This window comes from Myotis brandtii, unplaced genomic scaffold (assembly GCF_000412655.1).
Source record: "Myotis brandtii unplaced genomic scaffold, ASM41265v1 scaffold154, whole genome shotgun sequence".
Classification (NCBI taxonomy): domain Eukaryota; kingdom Metazoa; phylum Chordata; class Mammalia; order Chiroptera; family Vespertilionidae; genus Myotis; species Myotis brandtii.
In genome coordinates this window covers 9,491,161-9,516,769 of record NW_005355584.1, presented here as the reverse complement: position 1 = coordinate 9,516,769, position 25,609 = coordinate 9,491,161, and the positions used below count along the sequence as shown (strand labels likewise).

The 25,609-nt window shown below is 40.5% G+C and overlaps 1 protein-coding gene across 1 annotated transcript; it reads left to right on the top strand.

The window, feature by feature from the left end:
• The first annotated feature begins 23 nt into the window (after window positions 1–23).
• Window positions 24–23,537, top strand: GATA6 (GATA binding protein 6). The gene is made up of 6 exons (XM_014535941.1): window positions 24–192; window positions 3,817–3,942; window positions 4,757–4,844; window positions 4,940–5,043; window positions 21,861–21,992; window positions 22,162–23,537. Exons 1-6 carry the CDS (start codon window positions 148–150, stop codon window positions 22,213–22,215), a joined length of 549 nt encoding a protein of 182 aa, XP_014391427.1. The 5' UTR covers window positions 24–147; the 3' UTR covers window positions 22,216–23,537.
• Window positions 23,538–25,609: the final 2,072 nt, after the last annotated feature.

The window sequence follows — 25,609 nt, the reverse complement described above, 5'->3', positions numbered from 1 at the left end:
CCTTTCGTCCCCGCTCTCACCGCAGACCTGCTGGAGGACCTGCCCGAGAGTCGCGAGTGCGTGAACTGCGGTTCCATCCAGACGCCGCTGTGGCGGCGGGACGGCACCGGCCACTACTTGTGCAACGCCTGCGGCCTCTACAGCAAGATGAACGGCCTCAGCCGGCCCCTCATCAAGCCGCAGAAGCGCGTGGTGAGTGCGAGCGCCGCCCTCCTCCGCCAAGGCCTGGGACAGGTGCGGAGGCCCGGAGTCCCCGGTCTGATCCCAGCGCAGGGGTGGAACTTGTACCCTGCATTCCCCCTTTGCTAGCGCTGGCCCGGAGGTAATCCCGAAATCAGGGTCTGGGGAATGCAAACAGCTCCCCCCGCCCCCCATTTAACATAGGGAATGACATCTTACATGAAAGAGAAAAAAAAGAAAGTAAGGTACTATCGCTTTTTAAAGTACAAAAATGTATATTTACACATCTCTATGTATTTGTAAATGCACCGAAATAATTCTGGGAGGAAACACAAGAAACTTGTAATGGTAGTAGCCCAGGGAGAGCGACTGGGTATACCCAGGTCAGGTGAAGGGAGGAGATTTTTTTTCTCTATGCATTCTCTGATCTGGTTTGGGTTTTATTCTTGAAAAACCACGCTTTTACAGTATCCTTCTCCCTCCACCCTTTATCCCCTACCCCCACTAGAACATGACAACAAACCCACACTCCCCTTCTCCCTGCTGCCTCTTTCGCGGTTTCTTTGATTTTGTCCCTTCTACCTCAGGGTCCCTTCCAGCTCTGCTCCGAGTGAGACAGGGTTTAGCCACAAATTCCACTCGTCTTTTGGATTGCCCTTGAGTCTGGTGAAAATTTACTTACCCTAACCTTTGTTATTTTGAAATCTGCCTGTTCAGATAAACTACACAGAACTTGAGAAATATGCAGTCTGTGTGTTCTTCTCAAGTAGAGTATTTTCAGCAATATGAACCTGTTTTACTATGTTTTAATATATGGGAATTCTGATTTTCTTCAAGGATCAATCTCTTATTGTCATAGCTTGTGTGTGTGTGTGTGTGTGTGTGTATGTGTGTGTTTTAGGAGAAGGTATTTACTACTGTAGTGATTAGAAAAAATACTAGGAAAACTTTCACAAGCCCCACTGTAAGGCTAACATTTGTTTAGCCAAGCACCCATACTCTAATACCTTTTAAAGTAAAATACTTTACAGTTAGATGCCAGACATCTTAAGTATCCAAGTAATTTATTTAATTGTTATACTCTAATTAGCAGGGACAAATGCTACACATGTTGTTTGTGTTAAACAGATTAGAGTGAAATTGCATCACAATGTAAGTCTGACACCTTAAGGAGAAGCAATTAGTTTTATGGTTGTTTTGTTTTTAATGCATTTAAAATAAAGTGGCCAAGGTTAATTTGATGAGTGTATGCGCCTTAAACTTGTTACAACCTCCCACAGCTCAAGTTCTTCAAAGGCCATCCGTAACTTCAGTGTCTGACTCCCTACGCCGGTGTTCATTTTTCCTACATGCATGATATTAAGAAAAGAAAAAGTAATGGCTGGAAAATATTCCAAGGAAGTTCTTTGTTTGCATGTATTAGCCTATATATTAACGATGAGACTATTATTATTATTATTATTTTTGGAAATGAGCATTGAGCTGAGAAATAGCTGAGCTCAGAAAAGTAACATTTTCACAAGATGGAGCAAAAAAACTAGTATAATAGCCATTTTGGTTCTCGTTGCATTATAAATTTAATCTAGTATCATTCATATTTAGATAGTGCCATTTGTTTTGTGCCTTTACAAGTAAAAAATAACCAGAAAAACAGTTTTAACCAATTAGTTTCCCTTCTATGTGGCAACTGTGTTGGCAGTAACCAAGGTCAGCCAATATGCTTTATAAATGGGTTATAAATGATCCGGATTGAAGGGTGTGTCTATCAATTAGTTCTCCTTGTGGGCTTCTTATTTATGGTTTTGATGGGCCTACCTTAGTTATCAGAAGTAGAATATTGAACCCAAGTTTGTTTAGCCAGCAGTTACAGAACCAATCACTGAATTTGAACTTGTATTACATTGCAAAATAAGAGATTTATGGTTAACTTGAATTCCTTGTCAATGATGAACATAACCAAGAGATCGCTTGTTACAAGGAACTTTTATAACCTACTCACCTTCATTTCACATGTTTATGAGGACTGGCTTCACTCATGATCTGCAGTTGACAGTCATAAAGTTCTTTGTTATAATGGCAAATTCTGATAACAAGTTTGCTTCACATTGGCTCAAATTCCACTGGAAACTGTCATAAATGACCTGTTTCTAAAAGGAACCTTCCTGTCCCTAGTTTTTTGATCGTGCATTTATGAAGAGAAAGGGGTGTTCTCCTAGGAAATTCTTTTCTTTTGACCTGAAAGAAAGAAACCCTGATGCGTAAGGTTTTATATCTTTTCATCAGTTTAGCAAAGCAATTTCTCAAATAGTTCTTCTGTCAGCCAAGCCAAGCATATTGATTACAACCAAAAGTCAAATTGATTTTTTTTCTTAGCACTGACTTCTTAAAATGTTGTAGTGCTAAGAGGCTTACCATTGTCTCTTTGTTTTTATAACTTGTCTGTAAAGAGTAATGCTTAAAGTAATACAACAGGATGTGAATTGTAAATGAGAAATTCAGTTGTATCTTTTAAATTTGCCACCAAAGGACTTGGAAATCTCTGTCCTTTTTCATCTGTGAGTTTTCAATACATACTCAATTTTTCCTTCTTGTTGTGCATTCTTTTTTATAACTTCTTTTTTTAAAAATTAATTAGTGTAGCTCACTTACCAAATTCTGTGACCTTCAATTTGCTTTGTTTCCTGTATTTTCCCTATAGTTTTTTTTTTTCCAGAAGTCATATGGGACCGTTTTTTTAGTTGCCCTATCTAGGTTATTTAAAAACAAATTTAGATTTTTTGCCATTCTAAGGAGGAACTTATACTAGGTTAAATTCTCATTCTTTATAATTCACACATAATTTAGGGGAAATAAATTCCCTTTAAAGATGTTATGGGCATAAAGGGAATGTGGAAATCAGAATGATAGTAACAGAGGGTTGACCTCTGATAATAACATTTAACCCTTTGTGTGAACAAAAGTTCATTATTATACTGGCAGGGTAAATAACATATATTAGTATCATTGTATTTAAGACAATGCTGGCATTAAAACAATGCCATAAAATTTGCTTATCCTTTGCAAAAATGAATAATACAAAAATTCAGGCAGCATTTGATCATGATAATTATGGAACCTATTAAAAATATACTTCTTTACAAACATTTTATACATTTTCCAAAATCCATTTCTATTAATAGATAGGTTCTTCTAAAGTTTCTGATTTGTTCCTCTGCACAAATCTGGGAAATATGAGCTGATTATCTTCAGTTTTCATGTGAAGTGGAGACTGTTCAAAGCCACCTAACATATTGGCAGGCAGTTATGATTGCATTTCAATATCCTTACATCGGACTTGTGACCACAGTAGGTGCAGTTATTAGCCAACATTATGACTGTGTTTTGGTTATTCTATAACCTACACTAATATTTTGGAACAAATCAAATGTATGTGTGGGATAGAACACACTGTAAAACTTAAGTTTCTTGGTCCAGGAAGGTCAATCTAATTACACTTAAATTTTTTTTCTCAAGGGACCTCTTATTTATAATAACCAGGTCCATGCTTGTTGATGACAGGGACATGATACATTGAAGTATGTAGCATAGACATAAAAATCACTTATAACTGTACACTTACTTTCTTGTGCTTTCTAGCCTTCCTCCCGGCGGCTTGGATTGTCCTGTGCCAACTGTCACACCACAACCACCACTTTATGGCGTAGAAATGCCGAGGGCGAACCTGTGTGCAATGCTTGTGGACTCTACATGAAACTCCATGGGGTGCGCCACGTATTCTGCTCATATGTATACATGTTTAGTGTAGTTTGTACATGGTTTCAGTTAAGAAAAAAGTCGGCAAAGGAGAAGGGATGAAAGTGAAAATTTGATTGTCTATATGCATGTTATTGATGACAAGTTAAACTATTATCTTAAATAGCAATAAGAAACAAAAAAATGCTGTCAATTAAACGGCCACACATATTTGTTGTAAGACATCACAATATTAGAAATATTAAAATGTGAAAAATGTATATTTTAGAATTGATAAAATGGTAGTAACCCTTAAACTGCAAAAGAGGAAAACATGCAACCAACTAGAAATGCATAATAACTAGTTTATATTAACTTAATTCTTGAATGCAATCAAATAAATTTATATAAAGAAGTAATATATGTATTTGATAGTTATAGTTAGAAAGATTGTATACTTCATTTTAAGGACAGCACAAAATATTATAAATATATCTATCTTAAAAAGGAAAATAACCTATATGTAGAAGGAAGAGAATACATGAGCTCTATGAAATGAAAATATTCAGTGGTTTTACTCTGTAATTGAAATTGTTTAAAACAATAAACATTAATTGAAGGAATAATATCTCCCTGGCAAATCACCTCATTTTCCCTGCAGGAATCTGCATTTGATGGGGTCTTTGTACAGTTGGAATCTATTGAAAAAATATAAATGGTATTGCAATTTATGCCAAGTTCTTTTAAATGAAGGCTTTCAGTGCTGACATTGGTTCTTTGGCTAAAGTTTGGGTTTTCTTCAATATAATATTAACTGTATGGCCTATGTGAAATTTTTTTTTAGGTGCCCCGACCGCTTGCTATGAAAAAAGAGGGAATTCAAACCAGGAAACGAAAACCCAAGAACATAAATAAGTCAAAGGCTTGCTCTGGTAAATATAATAAAATGCTATTTGATTGTTACGTATTTGCTAACCTTAACAGTAGAGTATACGTATATTTATGAGGTTAATTTTGACTGTTGCAGGCAATAGTAATAATTCCGTTCCTATGACTCCATCTTCCACCTCTTCTAACTCAGATGATTGCAGCAAAAATACTTCCCCTACAACACAACCAACAGCCTCAGGGGTAAGTGTTAAAACAGTATAGACTCTTCTAACCTAGTGTGCAGTCTCCAGTTTATTATCTCAAATTTTATCTGATAGTACAATAGTCTAAACCAACAGTTCAGTTTAGTTAGTTGATACCTAAGAATAGTTTTTAGAGGCAATTACATTTAAATGACAAACATAAGTACTTTGCAAACCTCTTAATTAAGATCTATATCATATTTTTATGGTTAAATTAAACCAAGTAAAAGCTAGAGGTTTTGGTTTGAAGTGCTTTTAAATTGTTTTATTTCCAGGTTTTTATCTGCGCTTATATGTATTTCTAATGTAGATAAAAAAATCTGTCAGCTCAGTGGTTTCATATGCCCCAGAGCCCATGGCATTTAAATTGCTTTTGCTTATCATATCAACTCTTGCTTTCAATTTTCTTTTCTCAAACCCTTACCTTTGCTTTCCTTCCTTCCTCTGATCCCCGCTCCCTCCTTTCATTTCTTCCTTTCTTCCTATCTACCCAAAACATAGCTCATCATAATGGGTCAGGTGCTGCTGTCGTCACTGATCTTGCTTCACTTTACTGTCCTCTTGCTGGGAGGCCTGCCTTCTTTCAGTGCACCTTAATCGTAGCCAGGCTTCTTTCATTCAGCCTTGCTATAAACCTGTGAGGGATTTGGTTTGTGAGTGAGAGTCTTTGTCAAGATCACACACAGCGTTTGTTTCTGTAAAGCTGTGATTGAAACTCAGTTTTTCTCAAGTGCAGAGCATTTTCCCACCTTGGTATTTCCCAAATTTATCTGGAATGTATGTATGTATGTATGTATGTATGTATGTATGTATTTATGGAGTGCTCTTTAAAAACGACTGAGTCTCACCCTAGATCTCATTGAAATCCAGGGTGGGCTTGGGCAGCACGTCCCAAGTGATGGTAGGGTCATACTGAGACTAGCATAGGATGACACGCCAGCATTAAAATCTCGATTGACACAGTATTTTCTACAATTAATCTTGCCCTTTTAGGGGTACATTGAAATACTACAGATTTCTGGGCCCCACCCCAAATTTTCTGAGTCAGAGTCTCAAAACAATTTTGAACTGTGCTTAAAACTATATTTATTTCTCTTTGTCTTCTGACCCAAATTCATTTGGGCTTTTTCTTTAACAAAACAAGAAATTCAATCTGAGATTCACAAGGGAAAAAACCTTTCATTCCTTTTTGTTTGTTGCATACAGGTTAAAGGATGTTTCTAGCCTTTATCAAGGTGGACTCTAGTGTATCATGTTTTTACAGAAGGGTTACATGCAGTAATTTTAAAGATCTAATGTAGTAAGTAGAACAGTTCCTTGTAGGGAAATAAAAAGATGGAAATTATTTAAAAATATTTTTTTATTATGCCTTAAGTCCTCAGAAGCAATTATGTGGCTAAATGAGGCAAAACAACATTCTGGTTCTCCAGAGCATTTAGGGAGCAGCCAGGTTTTTGGCCGCAGTCATTTTTAGCAGAAATGAGGATTGCTGCCAGCTCCACGTCACTTCTGTTGGTGATATAGTCCAGCTTAAACTTGGCAAAGGCCAAATTTGAATGATAAATGGCAAAGAAATAGGTATTTGCCAACAATGGGCTTTGGGGACTTGGAACCCTAGTGGGTGGAATCCATATTTTGCTCTTGTGGTTTTGTGATGTGAAATTTCAAAATTGGCTCTGCGCAACTCCAATCATTTGCCTTCCCAGGGGAGAAAAGGCCGTGACTGGCTCTGGCTCTGGTGTGTCTGCAAGAGGAACCTTGGGAGTTCTGCTTTGGTGTCCCAGCATCTGTCAGCTGGGACCCAGCACCCGTCACCTGGGACCCAGCACCCCAGAGGTGGCTTGCCAGCCAGTGCCCTGCGGAGGAACACTCAGTTCCCTCCTAAAGGCCAGGAGGCAAAGCAGCAGGATTTTAGAGATGGGGGATTTGAGAGCTGTGTCATCCATCCTGCAGTCTGGTCAGCCTTAGAGACCGGCTGTGTGATCTGCAGTTGGCCTTAGAAATGCTTTGGGACAGCTTTCCTGGTGTGTGGGGGTGTGTGGGGTGGATTGCCCGCCATCTTTCCTTCACCCCAGGGACTCTCCTGGCCTGGCTCCACAGGCACTCGACTGTCATCTGGGTTGTGGGGTTTTTCTATGGATGGTGAGCCCATCACGAATGTCTCCATCCGCTCCTACCTGCCGTACCTGTTGTGGGGAACTAGGCCTGCTTGGCAGAAGCCAGTTTGCTCGCTGCCTTTGGAAATTGTGCCCCTCTAAGAATAATTGTAGACTCCAGTGGTCTCCCCACGTTACTACCAAGGAGTGCCAGTGTGTGCCCGTTGGTCCCTTAGCACTTTTCAGACCCTTCTCTGGGTGTGCGTGGCCAGTGTGGCAGCAGGGGAGCTGTAAAGAGCATGCTAGAGGAGTTAGTCTGTGAGCTGCTGGCAGAAGCATTTGTGAAAGGGGGTTGTACTGACAAAGATGTGTTTTCCCCCCATTTGGATCATGGTTTATGATGTTGGAGGGCAGTTGGTGTTGGCACTAACCACTTACAGGATTTTGTGAAGGACTGGACATAAGGAAAATGTTATATTCACATAGCAAGGTCGGATCTGGTACGTAGTACATGGCACCTTCATTGGCTCAGTGTTTAAACTTCCTATGTTGATGGGTACAACCCATTGGTCTCCAGTGACCCCTTTGGCGGAAATTAGGGTTATGCTACCTTAAGAGGGACAACTGAGCTACAGAACAAAGGACAACCTTAGGCACACTCCCAGTGGAACACAGGAACTGGGGCCACCTGTTCTTCCACTGAGATGTAAATGGCAGCATAACCGCTCCACCTTTCCTTAATGGTGGTGAGTTACAGCATGGATGTCAGACCGCTGCAGCGGTCTTAATCAAAACTGCTGATTATTTTCATTCCCCCTGAGAAATCAGCTCTAGATCATCAGTAGGCATTCCCAGCAGGCGTCTGGTCAGTCCTGATGTCCCTGCCCTGCCCTGCATGTGGGCAGGTGGGGGCACCAGGTCAGAGCCGGGCCTGGTTCTTGAGCTAACCTGGCAGGGGCTGAGTATTCTGGAGGAGGCACTCCTAGTTGTCTGCTGCTAAGAGAGGAGGCTCCAGGGCTCCCTCCCCAGCAGGGCAAAGGTGTGGGCAGGGCTCCTCGTGCACAGCGCTTGGCATTTTTCCAGGACAAGTGCCAGGAAAATAATTTTTGTGCTGCTCTGAAGCTTCATTTCTTTGACTTACTGGCATGTCTTAGCTTATGTACTTGTTGCTACTTTGTGTTTTAACTAGACCCCCGCCTGGGGAAAAATGGAGACATTCCTTCTGATGATCTTCAGGTCAATGACCTGGCTATCTTATGACTCAGTTTCTCTTTGCTGTAGGCTGTGGGTGCAGTGGTGTGTGTGTGTGTGTGTGTGTGTGTGTGTGTGTGTGTGTGTGGTGGAGGTAGAGAGAGAGTTTGTGTGTGTGTATGTGTGTGTGTGTGTGTGTGGAGGTAGAGAGAGAGAGTAGTTTGTTCTGTGTGAGATTGGGAAGAACTGCTTCCATGCAGCCCAGGATTAAAATTGCCCCTGTCTTGTTGCTTTGGAATCCTTGTTTGTTAATAATGAATTAAACTTAATTTTTGAGACAGTTGATTAAATTTTGTGACTTTTGAACTTAAAGATAAATTTCCCCCAAATACTCTTTCATTGTGTCTAAAATAGTCTTAATACATGTAGTTTTACTGAAAAATGTGTGTTCAGTTGGCATTTATATTCTGAATTGTGAGAATATTTAAATCTTGCATTGATTTCAATTTATTGACTGAGTTATGTTTTATAGGTTTTTTATTCTGGTTATTTAGAAGGGAGATATAGTAATGTATTCTATTTCAGCAATTCTCAAATATGATCTAACAGTTTATAAATACTACTATCCTTCCTATGACTTGTAACTAAAAATCTATAAAATTATAAGATACTTTTTATATACAGGGGTGGGCAAATGTAAGTTTATAGTTGTGAGTATTGTGAAACATAGTTTATTTTTGTATTATTTATTTGTATTATGCAAACCTACTTTTGCTCACCCCTGTATAGTTCATCTCCATGTATTTCGACGTTATATGTTTAATGATGACTTCAGTACTATATCTGCAGTTTTAATACGAACTTAAGTAGGCTTTAATTTTTAATAATTCTTTATAGAACTACTTTTAGGCAGGCAAAATATGTATGTGTATATAATATATAAACTTAATATATATGTTAATCCCCAAGTTGTATTAGGTAAAAGGTAATTCTTAAATTTTCTTTGGGATGAAAAGGTTAATTTGGAAATGAAATAAGCGCTAAGACTTAATGTCTGAGAATAAGAAATCACTGAACCTACAGGATGTGGAAAAAGTAGGTTTTCAGTTGTGAGCAAGTGAAATATTTTATTCTTGTATTATTATTTCATTATTTTCCTTATGAACAGCTGTGGTCCTATTTTTGCCCCACCCTTTATACGACAATTCCTTGCTTTACAGTTCCATTTACGAAGCACTGTGCTATGGGAGGCCCTGTTTATAACGGAGTAAACTAGGTCCCTGATCTTAAACTGTTCATAAGGTGGTGGTAGTGGAGGGGGCAGGTATAGACAGATGTTACTGCTGGTTAGATTTGGAAGTATGTTAAATGAGCAACCAAGTGACAAAGTGCGGTAGTAGATAAAAGGTGAATTCTGACTGCAGAGTTGGAGATGGCTCCACAGAGTAGAGGAAATTGAAATTAGTTGGGTAGGATTTTTGTGGGGGAAACAATGGGGTAAGAGTCTCCAGGAAGAAGAGGAGCATGGGTATCTGGTACTTCAGGGACAGTCTTAGGAGTTCATTGTGGCTGGAGTGCAGGGTGTAAGAAGCCAAAGGCAGGAGATAAGGCTGGTAAAATAGGTGGAAGGTGGATCTTTGAAAGGATTTAAAATTACTATCAGGTCAGCCTTAAGAAGATCCCAAACCACATTCATTTCTAAATGATGGACTTTCTGTAAGCCCCACTGCAGTCACAAATGTAATTCTGTCTATGTTGGAGCCCAACAATTAAGACATTCTTAGCTGGGAGTATTTTGATAATTGATGTCAACAAATGCTGGCATGCTCCTACTTGTATATTTTACAAGCAGGGTTTCCCCTCACAAACAGTAAGAAAAAAACCTTTCCGTGGAGCTGGTGACATGCCCTGACCTCACAGCCTATAATGTTTAGTTTCTTGGTCCCCAGGGCTCCTCAGGGCAAGCTGGGTTAGGGTGGCTGCCCCGTGGCTCTTCCGAATGGAAATGCATCAGGCATGGTGTGTTAGTGATAGGAAACAGTTTCTTCACTTTGCGGTTCGTCGCTGGCGATAAACTTCCACAGAGAGGCAGATGTCTTTAGACTGAGATGAGCCTGTTCTCACTGCTGGTTCTGTGCCTCAGGGTGGACTTATTCTTCTGGGACACTATGTTCCTAGCGAGACCTGCTTTCTTATTGCAGTCACCCCTTGCTAATAACATCATTCAATGGCCTTGTCAGACAGCGTACTTCTCCTGAGCTGTGTGGTGCTAAAACTTGTGCTAGAAGTGGTTTGAAAGAGTTAATGCGCGCCCGCAAGTGCTTGTAGCTGACAGGCCGTGATTTAAGGATCGACACTGTTAGGATATCTGGATGTCTTTATAAGACCTTCTAAAGCAGTGGTTCTCAACCTTCGTAATGCCGCGACCCTTTAATACAGTTCCTCATGTTGTGGTGACCCCCAACCATAAAATTATTTTCGTTGCTACTTCATAACTGTAATTTTGCTACTGTTATTGTTACAAATTGAACATAATTAAAGCATAGTGATTAATCACAAAAACAATATGTAATTATATGTGTTTTCCGATGCTCTTAGGCGACCCCTGTGAAAGGGTCGTTCGACCCCCAAAGGGGTCGCAACCCACAGGTTGAGAACTGCTGTTCTAGAGGAAGGTGAGGTATTTTGCAGGTTAATATTTTAAAATCTTTATGTAGATTTTATTTCATGTATTGCTATTTGCATCCCATGGTAAAAAATTGGAAAGCACCACTTTTGTCAAGTAGCTTTTTTATTGGCAAATTTATGCTCTGCTTTTTCTCCAAGCAATTGAATTTACTGTCACATTATGGTCGGCCAAAAAGTAATAGTTCTTACTATTATTAACTAGTCATATAATAATTAAATACCTGAAAGGTCATTCATACAGTGTGAGTTGCTTTCACTTAGAGGAACTTGGCTCCGAAGAGAGGATCTGATTCAAGAGGCTGCTAAAACGGGACAAAAATGACTGCTGAGCCCATAACTGGACGATTCCACAAGGGCCTTTAGCGTGCTTGAAAGCCAGACATTAGTGGATTAACCTAGTTTTTTATCAGTCGTACTCTTGCTTTTGAGAAGTTTTCTCCCTTTCCCGTATTTTCTCATTTATAAAATAGTGGACATAGGCAGGCAGGAAACTAGTTTGTAATTATTACTAATAGTTATCACTCTACTAAGGTGGTGCTTTTATTACCATTTTCTATTTGCAGGAGTGAGACTCAGAAGGTAACAGGCCCAAGGTTATGTATTAAGGGCTTGGATTTGGATCCAGATTGTCATTACTGTGGCATACTGGCTTAATATAGATAGATAGAGTATGTGATATTGGAATTTTTGAAGAGAAGGAATAATATTTTCTTAGTGAAATATGAATAATTTTGATTAGTAATTTTCAGCATTAAATACCGTCCTACTGACACAGGTGGGAAAAGAGTGCCAGAGAAGTGACTTGCTCATGAGGCCATTGTAGAAGCTTTCTTGTTAATAGTATACTTATTAATAAAATGTATTATAATACTAAGACTATGTGAGTTGGGTAATAGGCAAATATTTAGTAAAATTTACTACTGTTAATGTGCCTAATGTGATTGGAAAAAGATTCTCTCAAAATATTAAGTATAACATTGCAGTACTAAAATTCTTCTAATGGTGTGATTTAAATTCATACACAGTGAATGCTCAGTTAATTGGAACTTTTCAGAATGTTCAAATTTGCCTTCAGTTAATTTTCACAAAATCATTGAAAACGCATTTTTTAAATAGGCAAGTGTTCATTTTTTTTTCCCTCCCAGAGTTTATAGCCCAACAGACTCTTTCTAAATGAATAAAAAAAGAGTTACAAAGTCATTAATCTCTTACAAGGGCCTGAGAGAGAGGTGCAGTTAGACCTTATTATTGCCTCATTTATAAACCAGGGCCCAGAGTGACTCCGTAAGGTCACAAAACAAGCCGCGTTGAAGCCGGGACTGGAACCGACGTCTCCTGCCTCCCAGTCCGGGACTGTTACCACTCCCAGGAGTTGACCAATCATCATAGTTATTAATATCCCACTTGCCACTTGCTACAAGCCATGAACATAAATATTTTGCTGGCATTTTATCTTCACGCTCCCTATGTGCCAGGCTCCCTTTCTTTCTTCTTCCACAGCCCCTTCTAATAACTCACGCTCCTGTCTGACCACACTGGCCTTCACTGTGAAAGTCACACGTCACCCTGGCGAGGAACCTTGGAGCATGTGGAGTTTGCATACTTTCTTTTTGATCTCAAGGCCTTTTGTGGACTTCCCTCTTTTCTTCGTGTGTGTGTGCGTGCGGGCGTGTGTCACAGGGAGGATGATAAAAAGGAGCAGTTAGGAATCCATGGTACTACATTAATATCTGATGGCTTTGTATGTATATTAGGAAACAGTAAAACGAATGCTCCTTACATAGTTTATAATATATGTGTTCACCCAATTGATCACAGGACTGTGATTTATTTAATACATGACCCATTATCACAATCTGAGAACTAGAATCCTCGGTAGAGTAAGGGTAGGCAGAATGTCATTTGCCTTTTCCCATGTCCTCAGGTTAGAAGGCTTTGTCTCAGAACACAGCTTTTCTTTATAGATTGCAGATTCCTCGCAGTTCTTGTCCCCCCTGCCACCTCTATAAGAACAAAATTGTCACAAAACTGGAAGTAATGTTACGGGAAGACATGGCCAAATTTAAAGAAATTTGGCTTAGAATGCTCTGAAATGTTATTGGTAAATGAATCTTCGAAGAAAATGAATTCCTTTACTGGAACAAAAGTAATTTATTATGCATTTCATGGGTGTCTGCCAAAAGAGTTACTAGCAATATGAAGGTCTAATGAATATGAAATAAATACACTGTGTTAGCTCTGTTCATGTGTGCACCTACCTGTTAATTTTCTCTGAGATTTTAACGATTTAAAAAAAGCATCTCCAAAGACAGGTGTTGGCATGTGTGATAATTCATGATGCTGCTTCTTATCACACCAGGCCCAGCTCTCGGAATTTGTGAGACTGAGTACAAAGAGATTATTTTATTGACTTCGGATTTTAAGAAAGGTTTGAACAAATAAACAAGTATTGATTTCGACGTCCTGTTGGAGTTTTGTGGGTAAAACAGTTCCAAGTAAATGACTGCCGGCGTTTAAATGCCGATTTAATTGGTGTGCTGCCCCTCTGGTCGCTGGTAGGGTGGTGTGGTTCCACCAGAGCTGGGGCATGCGCTCCGGCATCGTTTTTATCTTATTACGCACAAATAGTTTTAATTTAAAGTTCTCATTAAGTCTAGTTGCTTGATTGATGGCGAAGCCTGGATATGGCCTGAAGTTTATTTTGGGGGCTTCACAGATTAGCAGCTGGAAGGAAACAGTTTCAGGCAGCCAGGCGCTGAGCTGCAGCTCTGTGTGTGACTATCGTAAGCTGCCAAGGTTTTGTAAAGCCTCTGTTTTCCTCTACTAAAGGGGAGAAGTAATTCCCACCATCTGGTTCTTAGGAGTATTGTGTAGCATAAGTGGGAGATGCCTGTGGACCTCTTTGAAGCTCAAGAAGAGTAGCACTTTAAATTTAATCTCGGAAGTTAATAGTGATGTGCTTTATTTGCATGGCAGTGTTTTTCATCTCAGGACATTGGAAATAAATCCTTACTTCCCTAATGTGGGAAATAGAGAGATGGAGAGCTATTGTGTTAACAAAGTCACTATTTTTAAAGACTGCTTTTATTTCTCCAATAGCAGCAATTTTTCATTCCTTATGATACCAAGTATCTTCGTTCTGCTTTCTTGTAAATGCTGCTTGGTGCTTGGACTACGAGATGCTTTCTCGTTGAGATAAAGACACTCATCCAAATCTCCTGAAAAGCCAGTTTTGCTATAAAAGATTGTAATTCACCAGGTTTTAAATCTTGCCTCAGGGTTCTTTACCAGTTAATTTGAAGGCTAGAATAGTCATCTGTTTTGTTTTGATTCATTTCAGAAGAAAAACTTTCTCTTTAGTATGCTAATGACTTTGAGTTGTAGAACAAACCCTCTCCTTTGCAATTTATATTTGTACATTCCTATTTTACAGAAAACCCCAGAATTCTTATAAATTTGGGGCCATGCTTTTCTTCACCACAGCATGCTTTCTATTTCAGTGTGTACAGATGCGCAATGCAATGTGCTCCTCTGCCCAGAGCAGACTGTGCGCATAGAATTGTTCTGTCCTTGAAAAGGCAGCATCCCAGGGTGTGGATATAACCTAGTTTACTCAGGCCTAGAAGGGGCAAGAGGGGGAGAAGGGGCAGCCAGCAAGCTCTCCAGTAAGGAATTTGTTAAATTACAAAAAATAACCATTCTGCTAAACACAGAGTTAGGTCATCAGCTCGTGACTCCCTTTTCTTGTGAGAGAAAGTGCTCGTGTTCTCTTGCTTTATTTGAGCCATTATGGGAGAATTGGGGTTTGTTGTGACTGATGATTGTTTCCTGGCCTGGTGTTTGTGGATCTTCCCGTGTTGCCTCCTAGTTGATTGAATCACATTTTGTCTGGTCCTATTACCTCCACGCAAACTGAAATGAGCGTTGTTAGGGTAGAAGTTTAGATTTATCTGAAAGGGTTTCTTTGTCGGAACCTATATACGTAGCTTTTACTTTTTCTTTTGAGGAAGGCCACTATAAAGCACAGCGAGAGTCTAACCTAGGGGTTATAAAAGCAGAGAAGAGAGCTTTGGCAATGAGGGACGGCTGGCTTCTCCTCACACAAGAAAAAGCCATAACCACAAACGTACTCTGATGTGTAGGAAGGACAGATCAGAGGCCGTGGAAGCGGACAGTTTGAATTTGAGCTTGGGAGGCAGTTGTGAGCACCATCAAAGTCATGCTCTGGAAATGATCACACACTCACCCTCCACCTGCCTGGGGTGCAATGTTTTGTTTCTTCAGATCAAGGCTGGCTTAAGAGAGATTGCAGCATAGAGGACTGAGTACATCCCTGTCGACTCCTTATTGGTCGTCTTTCTCAAAAATGAAATGCATGTTTACAATTCACAAGCCAGAGAACCTATGCTGTTCTTCTAGAAACACTTTAAGGGTTTCCTGGGCTCAGATGTGTTGCCTTTCCAGGGTGGCCTTGCAGGAGGCTGTCCCTGGGCCTTTATGTGGCGTAAAGGAAAAGATAGAAACTGGCCATGTTGGTGACCCCACTGTGAGCCAGACAACTGCTGGGCATTGACTATATGAGTTCATCAAATCAGAAACCCTTGACTTTTCCGATATACAGGGGTGACACAAGTAGATTTTCAGTTGTGAGGCCACGAAACAGTTTATTCTTGTATTATTTATTAATTATTATTTATTTTTATTACAATTGTAAACCTACTTTTGCTCACCCCGGTATGTCTGAAAACGAACAAAGGCTTATTCTCACAGGGGAAAAAAAAAATCCAGTGATCTGAAGATGAACTCTGCCTGTTCACAGGCCAGTGGAGGTTTTCCATGCCCCGGCAGCAGCTGAGTCGTCCCTGAAGTCATTTATTCCTTTAGGAGGGAGTTTTCCAGCCCAGCCGCTCTGCCATCAGTCGTCTCCCACCTAACTTGGCCTGCGCTCAGCGCTAAGCCCAGGCTGGGTCTGGTGCTGATAACACATTTTTTTTTTTTCAACAGGAAGTGCCTCCATTTTCAGTTGTCTGTGGGAGGGTGGAGGGCAGATAAGCTGTGAATGGAAACACAGAACAGATTTCTGCTCCACCCTCACTGCACTTTGATCAGAGAAAGAGTGAGGACCTCCGCCTGCCTGAGCTGCCCTCCGAAAGGAGGAAGGATGATTCAGCGATGGGCATTCCCAAGCGCTCTGCCCTCCTGTTGTTCAGAAGCATTTGGTGGAGGGGTTGGTTTAGGTTAGTGAAGTGTCTGCTTTTGCGACGTTGATATATCGACGATCTGAACTTAAGTCCTTTCAAGGGTTTCAACTAGATGTGCTTCCAATGTGTCTTCAACTGGTTATTTGCAATTTATACTTGTATTCTTGTATTGTGTATATTGGGTCCAGAGTCGCAATAAGCTCTCTGATTTTCCCCCCCAAATTGTACTGATTCTCAATAGGTAGCTCTTAAATGTCACCTCTGAGGAAAAGGCCGTTAATGAATGATATGACAAGCCAGGTTTTTTAGAAGAGTTGAGCCAATGACATCTGCAGTTAGAATACCAGCTTCAAAAGCTCAGGTTCCACTGGCGAATTCATGTAATGTGTTTGGTGCTTTAACTTATGAGAAACCATGTTTCACATGGGCACGGACGACCAGGTTCTAGCCTATGCCAGGTGGCATGGAGGTGACTCCCAGGGTGCACGAGGCCCCTTCCGATCCTCCCTTCTCTCTGTTGGTGCTTCCACTCTGATTCCTCCCTATTTTTTCTGGCTACTTTTTGACTCTGTCCAGCCTGGCTCACCTCTCAAGTGCTTGTGCCCCATGTTTCTGGTGCTAGTATCTTCTACTCTTACCACAAAGTTAGGCTGTACTATGCCATTCAAATGAAAATATTCAAAGAAAGGCATAGATGGCTAATAGGTTGGGCCCTCTTAAATGGTCCCTTGGCCCCCATGCTCTTCTGGGTTTCCTTTGCGTGTGTACGGACAAGTTGTAATTATGACATAGAATTTTTATATCTTGCTGTTTTTCACCTAACATTACATTAGGGGATTTTTTCCCCCATTTTGCTACATGATCTTTTTATTTTTGATAATTGCATAATAGTTCATTGAGCGGATGCACTCTGCTTTTCCAAACCATTCCCATATTATTAGACATTAGATTATTTCCATGGTTTCCACTATTATAAGTAAACTTGCAATGAATGTCTTCCTGTGTGGAGCCTTTCCCTTCTTTTGAATTCTTTCATTATAATAGCCCTGTAATTTCATTTTCCAAAATGAAATTACAGAGCTAAGTAGGGTATAGAATTCTTGATATCTCTGCTAACTACTTTCTCAGGCATGTACCAGAATATAGCCCCACTGGCTATGGATGAGCTCACTGGGGCTATCACAATGTAATCAGATTGCATCATTATGATTTTATGTATCTTACATAAAAATCACAATTTATATTTTATTGAGATATGATTGACATATAAAAGTTTTACATTGTAGTATTTCATGTTTAAATAGTGTATGTCCATATACAAATATGATTCTCAAGCTTTGGGCACAAGTACTTGCTCTACTTTTTATCTGAGAGACCCTAATGTTCCTTTTGATTTCAAATGAGCTGATTTTTTAAAAAGTATTGAATTTATTTGGGTGACATTGGTTAATATAATTATATAGGTTTCAGATGTACAATTCTATAATACATCATATAATTCTATAATACAACCTCTGTATATCGTATTGTGTGTTCACCACCCCAAGTCAAGTCTCCTTCCATAAACATTTATCCCCCATTTACCATCTTCTCTCTCCCCCAACCCCCTTTCCCTCTGGTAATCACCATACTGTTGTCTGTATCTATGAGTTTTTGTTTTGCTTAATCCATTCACCTTTTTCAACCCAGCTTCCTCCCGCCCCAGACAGCTGTCAGTCTGTTCTCTATTTTGTTTGTTAGTGTGTTTTGTTCACTAGATTCCACATATAAGTGAAAGCATATAATATTTGTCTTTCTCTGGCTGGCTTATTTCACTTAGCATAATGTTCTTCAGGTCCATCCATGTTGTTGCAAAGGGTAAGATTTCCTTCTTTTTTGTGGCCATATAGTATTCCATTGTGTAAATGTACCACAACTTTTTTTTTTATCTATTCATCTACTGATAGGCACTTGGGTTGCTTCCAAATCTTGGCTACTGTAATAAAGTTGCAGTAAATATAGGGGTGCATATATTCTTTCGAATTAGTGTTTCAGATTTCTTTGGATATATTCCAAGAAGGGAATCCCTGTGTTATAAGGCACTCCCATTTTTAATTTTTTGAGGTAACTCCATACTGCTTTCCACAGTGGCTGCACCCATCTGCATTCCCACCAACAGTGTATTCCCTTTTCTCCGCATCCATGCCAACACTTGATGTTTGTTGATTTGTTGATGATAGCCATTCTGACAGGTGTGAGATGATATCTCACTGTGGTTTTAGTTTGCACTTATCTGATGATTAGTGACCTTGAGCATCTTTTCATGTCTGTTGGCCTTCTGTATGTTTTTTTCAGGTTCCTTGCCCAATTTTTAATTGGATTGTTTGCTTTTTTGGTGTTGGGTTGTGTAAGTTCTTTATACATTTTAGATATTAACCCCCTAGAGCTGATATATTTTTTTAAGAAACTCTTCACTCATGTAATTTTGAGTTTGCCTGCCCTTTGACAGTAGGACTCTTGGCCTGCTATATAGCTTAACATTTTTGTCTGAACTAAGAAGACAATGGGTATTTCAACTGGTAGCTTTTGGGATTATTGCTCAGGTATAAGAATAATAATCAAGGTATTAAGATTTCTTTAATGTGGCTTATTTGAAAAAGGGACAATGAGCCTTTTGAAGGGCTGTGGAAGCACTTTTTATTTTTTTGCGAAGTGTTGTCAATAACAATTAGAATAAGTCATTGTTGAAGTGGGTGGTTTCCCTTAGCTCTAGATGAGTTCCACTGCTCCCACCCAGTGATGGTGCTAACTCACCTGGTGAAGGATGGAATTGGAAGATTAAATTAGGTCTACACTCCTTATCCTTAACAATAGTAAAATACTAATAATAGCATATACCTACGTACAGTTTATTAGCTGATTTAATTCTTGCAACAACCTTACACATAGGTGCTTCTTTATTTTCATTTTCTAGTAAGGAAACCGAGGTACAGAAAGTGCTAGTTTAGGTCTTCTAGTTTATCTCTCCCACATTTTCTCTTAACTCCTTTGCTTAACACTTCTGTTTTAGCTGGTTTTCCTGTGAACAGGTCTCCCCATGTCCTGCATACCTCCCACCTGAGCACCCTTTCTTCTAATGCAATGTTTTAACTCATGGCAAGGCATCATGCTGATGCTTTTACAAACATCTCAATGAATTGTCACAACCATACTTGGGGTAGGTGAGGCAAGGGCAGGCTGAGGAGGAGGCTCAGGGAGGTGACCACACTCAGTGGGTGGCAGAATCAGGACAGTACTTGAAAGCCCACGCTTGTCCCCCCAGTGCAGGCTGCTGTGGCTCTTCTCCAGGAATCCTTCCCCCTCTTTGGTTCCTTTTATGACCTCTTACCGCACCTCCCTGTCTCAGCCACTCATTTATCATTTACGATAGGCTGTTGAGCAGTCTTACTGTCGAGTGTGTGAGTGTCCTGGCTCCTCATGTGGCCTGGGAGCTGGTCCAGGGAGTAACTATCTCTTTGGGGCTCACAGTCTCAGTGCCTGACTCTCATGGGTACCTTGCTACTGTTCCTTGTTACTGACTTGTGGTGACGACAGACTGCTCTGCTATCTCAGCACGTCTGGTTATTTGAGGTGGACTGTTTCCTGGGCCAATCCAGGCACCCTCTTCATTTCAGAGAATAGCACTGGCTATGCTGAAGTCAGGGTTAGTCAGATAAATGCACATGTGCTTATTTTGGGGGAATAAATCAATCAACACAAGGTTGAGTGTGGCATAAGTCATTTATAAAGGAGCTTACTCTTTCTACTAGTTGAATGATAGCTATTGAAGACTCTAAAATGAAGAGTCCTTTTGTAATTTAATACCACCCTTTTGTTTATTGCTCTGGGAGTTAAGTCTGGATCCACGTTGGCTTTGCTAATTGTGGAGGTTCTGGATTTAAGGGCTGAAGTTAATCACCATATTTCTATCTGCAACCAAATCCATAGCTTTAGTGTGTTGACAGGATTATTTCAGCTATTTCATAAGAATCTATTTTAAATTTTAGGCATGTCAATGACTTTTTGAAATTTGCTTTTTTATGCACCTAAAACCCTCAGTTTAAGTCTTTAAGTTTGTGTTACTTAAAAAGAGGTAAGGGTGTGGGGGTACTGTTGTTGCTGGATTTTAACATACACTCATGTTGGCTAGGAAAAGAAAGGATACCTATAGAGGGGCTGGCTTTGGTCTGTCCAATTAATAAGAAATTGGGATGGGAAAACAGGAAGTCATATGGTTAGATCTCCTAAAACCTTACATCCTAGCATCATGCGGTTATTGTGAGGATTAGAGAAAAAACCAGATTTTATCTGGGGAAGTGTAGGACCACATTTATTTCCAGGCCCCAGGAACCAAGGGGACTCCATGCACCTTCCAATCAGTTCAGCCTGGTATCTTGGTGCCCTGTGTTTCTCAGAAGTGAATGTAACATCAATTCAGCCAGACACATGTTTCAAGGATTTAATGGGATTGTGTATGTAAATGAATGCTTTGAGAAGTATAAAACATTCTACCTGTGTCAAAAAACAAGTATCTAGTAATTTATGGGGTAGAATCCTGAAAGCACAGAAGAAATAATGGGTTTATGTGATTATGCCTGGATTTTAAAAAATATATTATTATTGATTTCAGAGAGGAAGGGAGAGGGAGAGATAGAAACATCAGTGATGAGAGAATCATTGAATGGCTGCCTCCTGCATGCCCCCTATTGGGGATCGAGCCCACAACATAGGCATGTGCCCTTGACTGGAATCGAACCTGGGACCCTTCAGTCCTTAGGCTGACGCTCTATCCATTGAGTCAAACCAGCTAGGGCATGCCTGGATTTAAACAAAAAACAACCAAATGCACTGCCTTTTCAAGCCATAGTCTAAACATGATTTTAGTTATTTTAGTTTTATTCTACTAAATTATATCACATAAATTGTGTTTTCTATATGGCCTTTCTCATGTGGATGGAAGGAATGAATGAAACAATGTAAAGGTCACCTTTTGCTTTGAGAAATAATTGCCACAATCATGACAGATAAAGGGTGTTTCCATTCTGGTTATAGTGTGGTCTGCTTCAAACATAGCCCATTCTTCTTGGAAAGAATTAAAGTAAATGAGTTAGATATTAAATCTGTATATGCATGGGTTAATTTTCCATGAAGTCAGTGCTCAAAAATTTCATTTATCAGGCCTTGCTGAACTGCATAGCTTTCTCTTTTAGGCTTTGACATAACTACTAAACCTTATGGCTCTGCTGTGTGTGTGTGTGTGTGTGTGTGTGTGTGTGTGTTTGTGTGTGTGTGTTCGGTGCTCTGCATTTTCTCTTGAAATGATTAGATTGTGTGGCACTTTTTACAAATAGGTTTCTTCTTCCAGTTCCTTTTCTACTTTTGTCCAGCTGAACATGTTGCTGTGTGGTTATTGCCATGAGTCCTCAAGATAACAGGGGAATGTTTGTGAGAGCTTAAATCGCCAGGGCTAGGTCAATGGCACTGGGCAGCACAGTGAACTGCCCTGGCCAGGCTGCACTGCCCATCTCACTTGTCCCCATGTGTTGACCTAGTAGGAGCATGACACCTAACAAATTTATGGATATAACTCTCTCCTCCTCTCTGTCCCCATCTTCTGCCAGGCGGGTGCCCCGGTGATGCCTGGCACAGGAGAAAGCACTAACCCCGAGAACAGCGAGCTCAAGTACTCAGGTCAAGATGGGCTGTACATAGGCGTCAGCCTGGCCTCACCGGCCGAAGTCACGTCCTCCTCGGTGAGACAGGATTCGTGGTGTGCACTTGCCCTGGCCTGAGCCTGCTGCCGCTGCTGGAGCGGGGAGGCCCTCGGGACCTGCGGTGATTATGCCACACTGTGCAAACTGGGGCGAGTATGCTGACAGAACATTCCTCTGATGTGTGATTTCCGTGCCTTTATTTTGAAAGAGATGCATTTCCCAAGAGGCTTGTTCTGCCTTACCAGCCAGCCCCTGTCAATGAAGAGCCAGGGAGAAGATGGAGCGCTTCCTGGGAAGGCCGGTGCAGCCCACAGCACGCTGCCTCCTCCCTGGCTGCGGCCACTTCCAACCAGCCTGCCTCTGGGTCTGCCAGGGCACCCGCTGTGCCACTTCCAGAAACCTGGACTAGGCCTGGGGCCTTGCCTGCTAAGGAATATTGAGATTTTAAAAGAAAGGTTTTATGTGTATTGCCCCAAATCATGTGCTTCTTCTGATTTCTTAATACCTTTCCACACCCAGATTTCACATGCGTTCACGGAGAAGACCATTTGAGGCCATTTGGTACACACCTCTGGAGGCTGAGTCGGTTCATGAGGTCACTTGTCAAAAAAATATTGCTCAGTTTGCAGGACTGCATTATAACTGTAACATACACTGTGACTGGCGTTTCTCAAAGTTCATGTTGTGTGACTGACCTGAAGTCAGTTGGAATTTGTAAACAGGGTAGCAAACAAGATATTTTTCTTCCATGTATACAATAATTTTTTTAAAAAGTGCAATTTGCGTTGCAGCAATCAGTGTTAAATCATTTGCATAAGATTTAACAACATTTTTTATAATGAATGTAAACATTTTAACTTAATGGTACTTAAATAATTTAAAAGAAAAATGTTAACTTAGACATTCTTATGCTTCTTTTACAACTACATCCCATTTCTATATTCCCAATTGTTAAAGAAAAATATTTCAAGAACAAATCTTCTCTCAGGAAAATTGCCTTTATTCATTTGTTAAGAATTCTTATACAAGAACACCAATATCCCCCCTTTATTTTACTGTGGAATATGTGCTGGAAAAATTGCAACAAAACTTTACTACCTAACAGACAATATTTGTAAATATTCTAGGTATCTGTACACACTAAGGTGAAGTCTCTACAGTGTGACTAACCCACAGGCAGGTTGGTTTACATTAATTTTTAAAAATGGGATGTCATATGGAAACCTATTTCACCAGAGTTTTAAAAATAAAAAGGGTATTGTTTTGTCTTCTGTACAGTGAATTCCTTCCCTTTCAGTTTCATTTTAATACTGTATAGACATTCATATAAAACAAGCGCATGTGATGTTTTTGCAAATTGCCTTACGGCCTTCATGTCCATGAATTGTCCTTTTGGAGCTGTTTTATAGCTTGGTTTATTTGAAGTTGGCACATGGAGTTATCACTTTCAGTTTGCATTGGGGAAAATTTTTATAATTAAAGGGACCTAGTAGTAGATCACATTATCTGAGATTGGTAAGCATTCTCTTTAGGAACAGTTCTTGAAAAAAATTGAAAAAGTCTAGAGTTTTTCCCCCTTTGAACGAAATACTTTATAGTCCAGAAACGGTCTCCTCTCTGGAACCTCCCTTTTGCAAAGTGCCACTAAGTCTCAGAGCTCATCTGAGGTTGAAGTCCTTCCACTCACCAGAAGGTATAGAATGATCTGAACTATCTCTACTTTTCCTTCACTGTTGGGTGGATTTCAGGAAGTCAAGAAGCTGTTCCACAACACAACATCGTGTAATTTCATCTCGGCTCCAAGGTGTGGGCCACTTACTTTTCATGCACTGATTACAGCCATTCTATGGGGTCCAGTTAGATTCAAGAGAAGGGAAGTCTTCCTCTGTGGTGGGTGGTGTTGGAAGTCAGACATAGGGCTGGGGTATGTGTGTGTCTGGGAAGTCACTGAAGCCTGCATGCACCCTAAAACCATAGGGTGGGCTAGAACAATGGATAGAGTGCTGGATTTGGAGTCCGATCACTAGACTTCAAGCCCTGCTCTGCATGCATGAGCTCTGTGGCCTTGGGCAAGTTATCCAACTCATTTTTCTCAACTGTAAAATGATGACAGTAACATACAACTTCTAACTCAAAGGAGAGCGTCCATATAAAGTGCCTAGTGCAGGGCTTGGTGCACAGTAAGCATTGAGTGTGAACATGACTGAAAAAGGGTGGCAGGAGCTCTTACCAAATGGGTGTTTGGAATGTCTTAGGCCTTTGCAGAATCACAGGGACTAAGACATCCCGGGCTCACCTGCATTTCTTCCACAACGCTGAGGAGAGTGATGCAAGGGATTCCCCTGCCCAGGGGGTGGCAGAGATGGATGGGGAGGATGCTTGAAAGATACCAGTGTGAGTTCAGCTGATTGTTTAATAGGACAGGGCTGGTCTGACGGCAAAGAAAGTTATTATCCCTCGTTTTTTTCTCCCTCATTCCTCTTATGGTTTTCATTACTTTGAGTCCTTTCTGGTGGGTTGGTAGTTGTTGAGTTAATATGTTTTGATTGGAAAATGAATTTTTCTTATTGAGGCTTCCAAATCCTTTCTTATGGGTATGCTCCCAAATGTTGCTACTTCCAATCCTAAAGTGCCATTCGGTTGCCGAAGCTCCTCTTCAGAACACAAAGGGGAAGGAAGTATGGCTTTCATGGAATGACCAGGGCCAGAGGAGAAGGAGGGGACTGTTTTAACACAGTGAGCTCTACTGATCTGGGCTTTTTCAATGGTCGCTTTCTCATCTGTCATTGTGCACAGTGGAAGTTTGATCATTTCTTCCAAACATACAATCAGCACCCCTACCCCAGAGTATGATAATCAAAGAAAAGTCATTTCTTGCATTGGTCAGCGTGGCTAAGTTGGCTGGAGTGTAGCCCCGTGCACCGAAGGGTCTTTGGTTTAGTTCCAGGTCAGGCCACATGCCTAGGTTGAAGATTTGATCCCAGTTGGTGTGGGAGGCAACTGATCTATGTTTCTCACGTGGATGTTTCTCTCCCTCTCCCTCTCTCAAATCAATGAAAACATATCCTCAGGTGAGGATTAAAAAACAAAACAAAACACAAGTTATTTCTCAAGAATTGCATTGACATAGATGCACCTTAGCTTAGAGCAGTGGTTCTCAACCTTCTGGCCCTTTAAATACAGTTCCTCATGTTGTGACCCAACCATAAAATTATTTTCGTTGCTACTTCATAACTGTAATGTTGCTACTGTTATGAATCGTAATGTAAATATCTGATATGCAGGATGGTCTTAGGCGACCCCTGTGAAAGGGTCCTTCGATCGCCAAAGGGGTTGCGACCCACAAGTTGAGAACCTCTGGCTTAGAGAGTGCTCAGACCCATTACCGAGGGTTTCAGAATTTATGTCCTCTGTCCCTCTTGGCTGATGTTAGGCCATCTTACATAACCGAAAGCTCTGTCTGGGGTTTCTCTTCAGGGTCACTTTGTGTTGTTTCCTGGTGCCTATGGGAGGGTCAGGAAAGCAAAGGGAGCCATTCATTTCCCCCTGCAAGTAAATTAACTTCTTGCTCATGGGCAATGTTTTCCCCAGTCCTTGGAAAATTGATGTAATTTCAGATTATAGATAGGTTAGCTGCTGGAAGGGCAATACAGCAG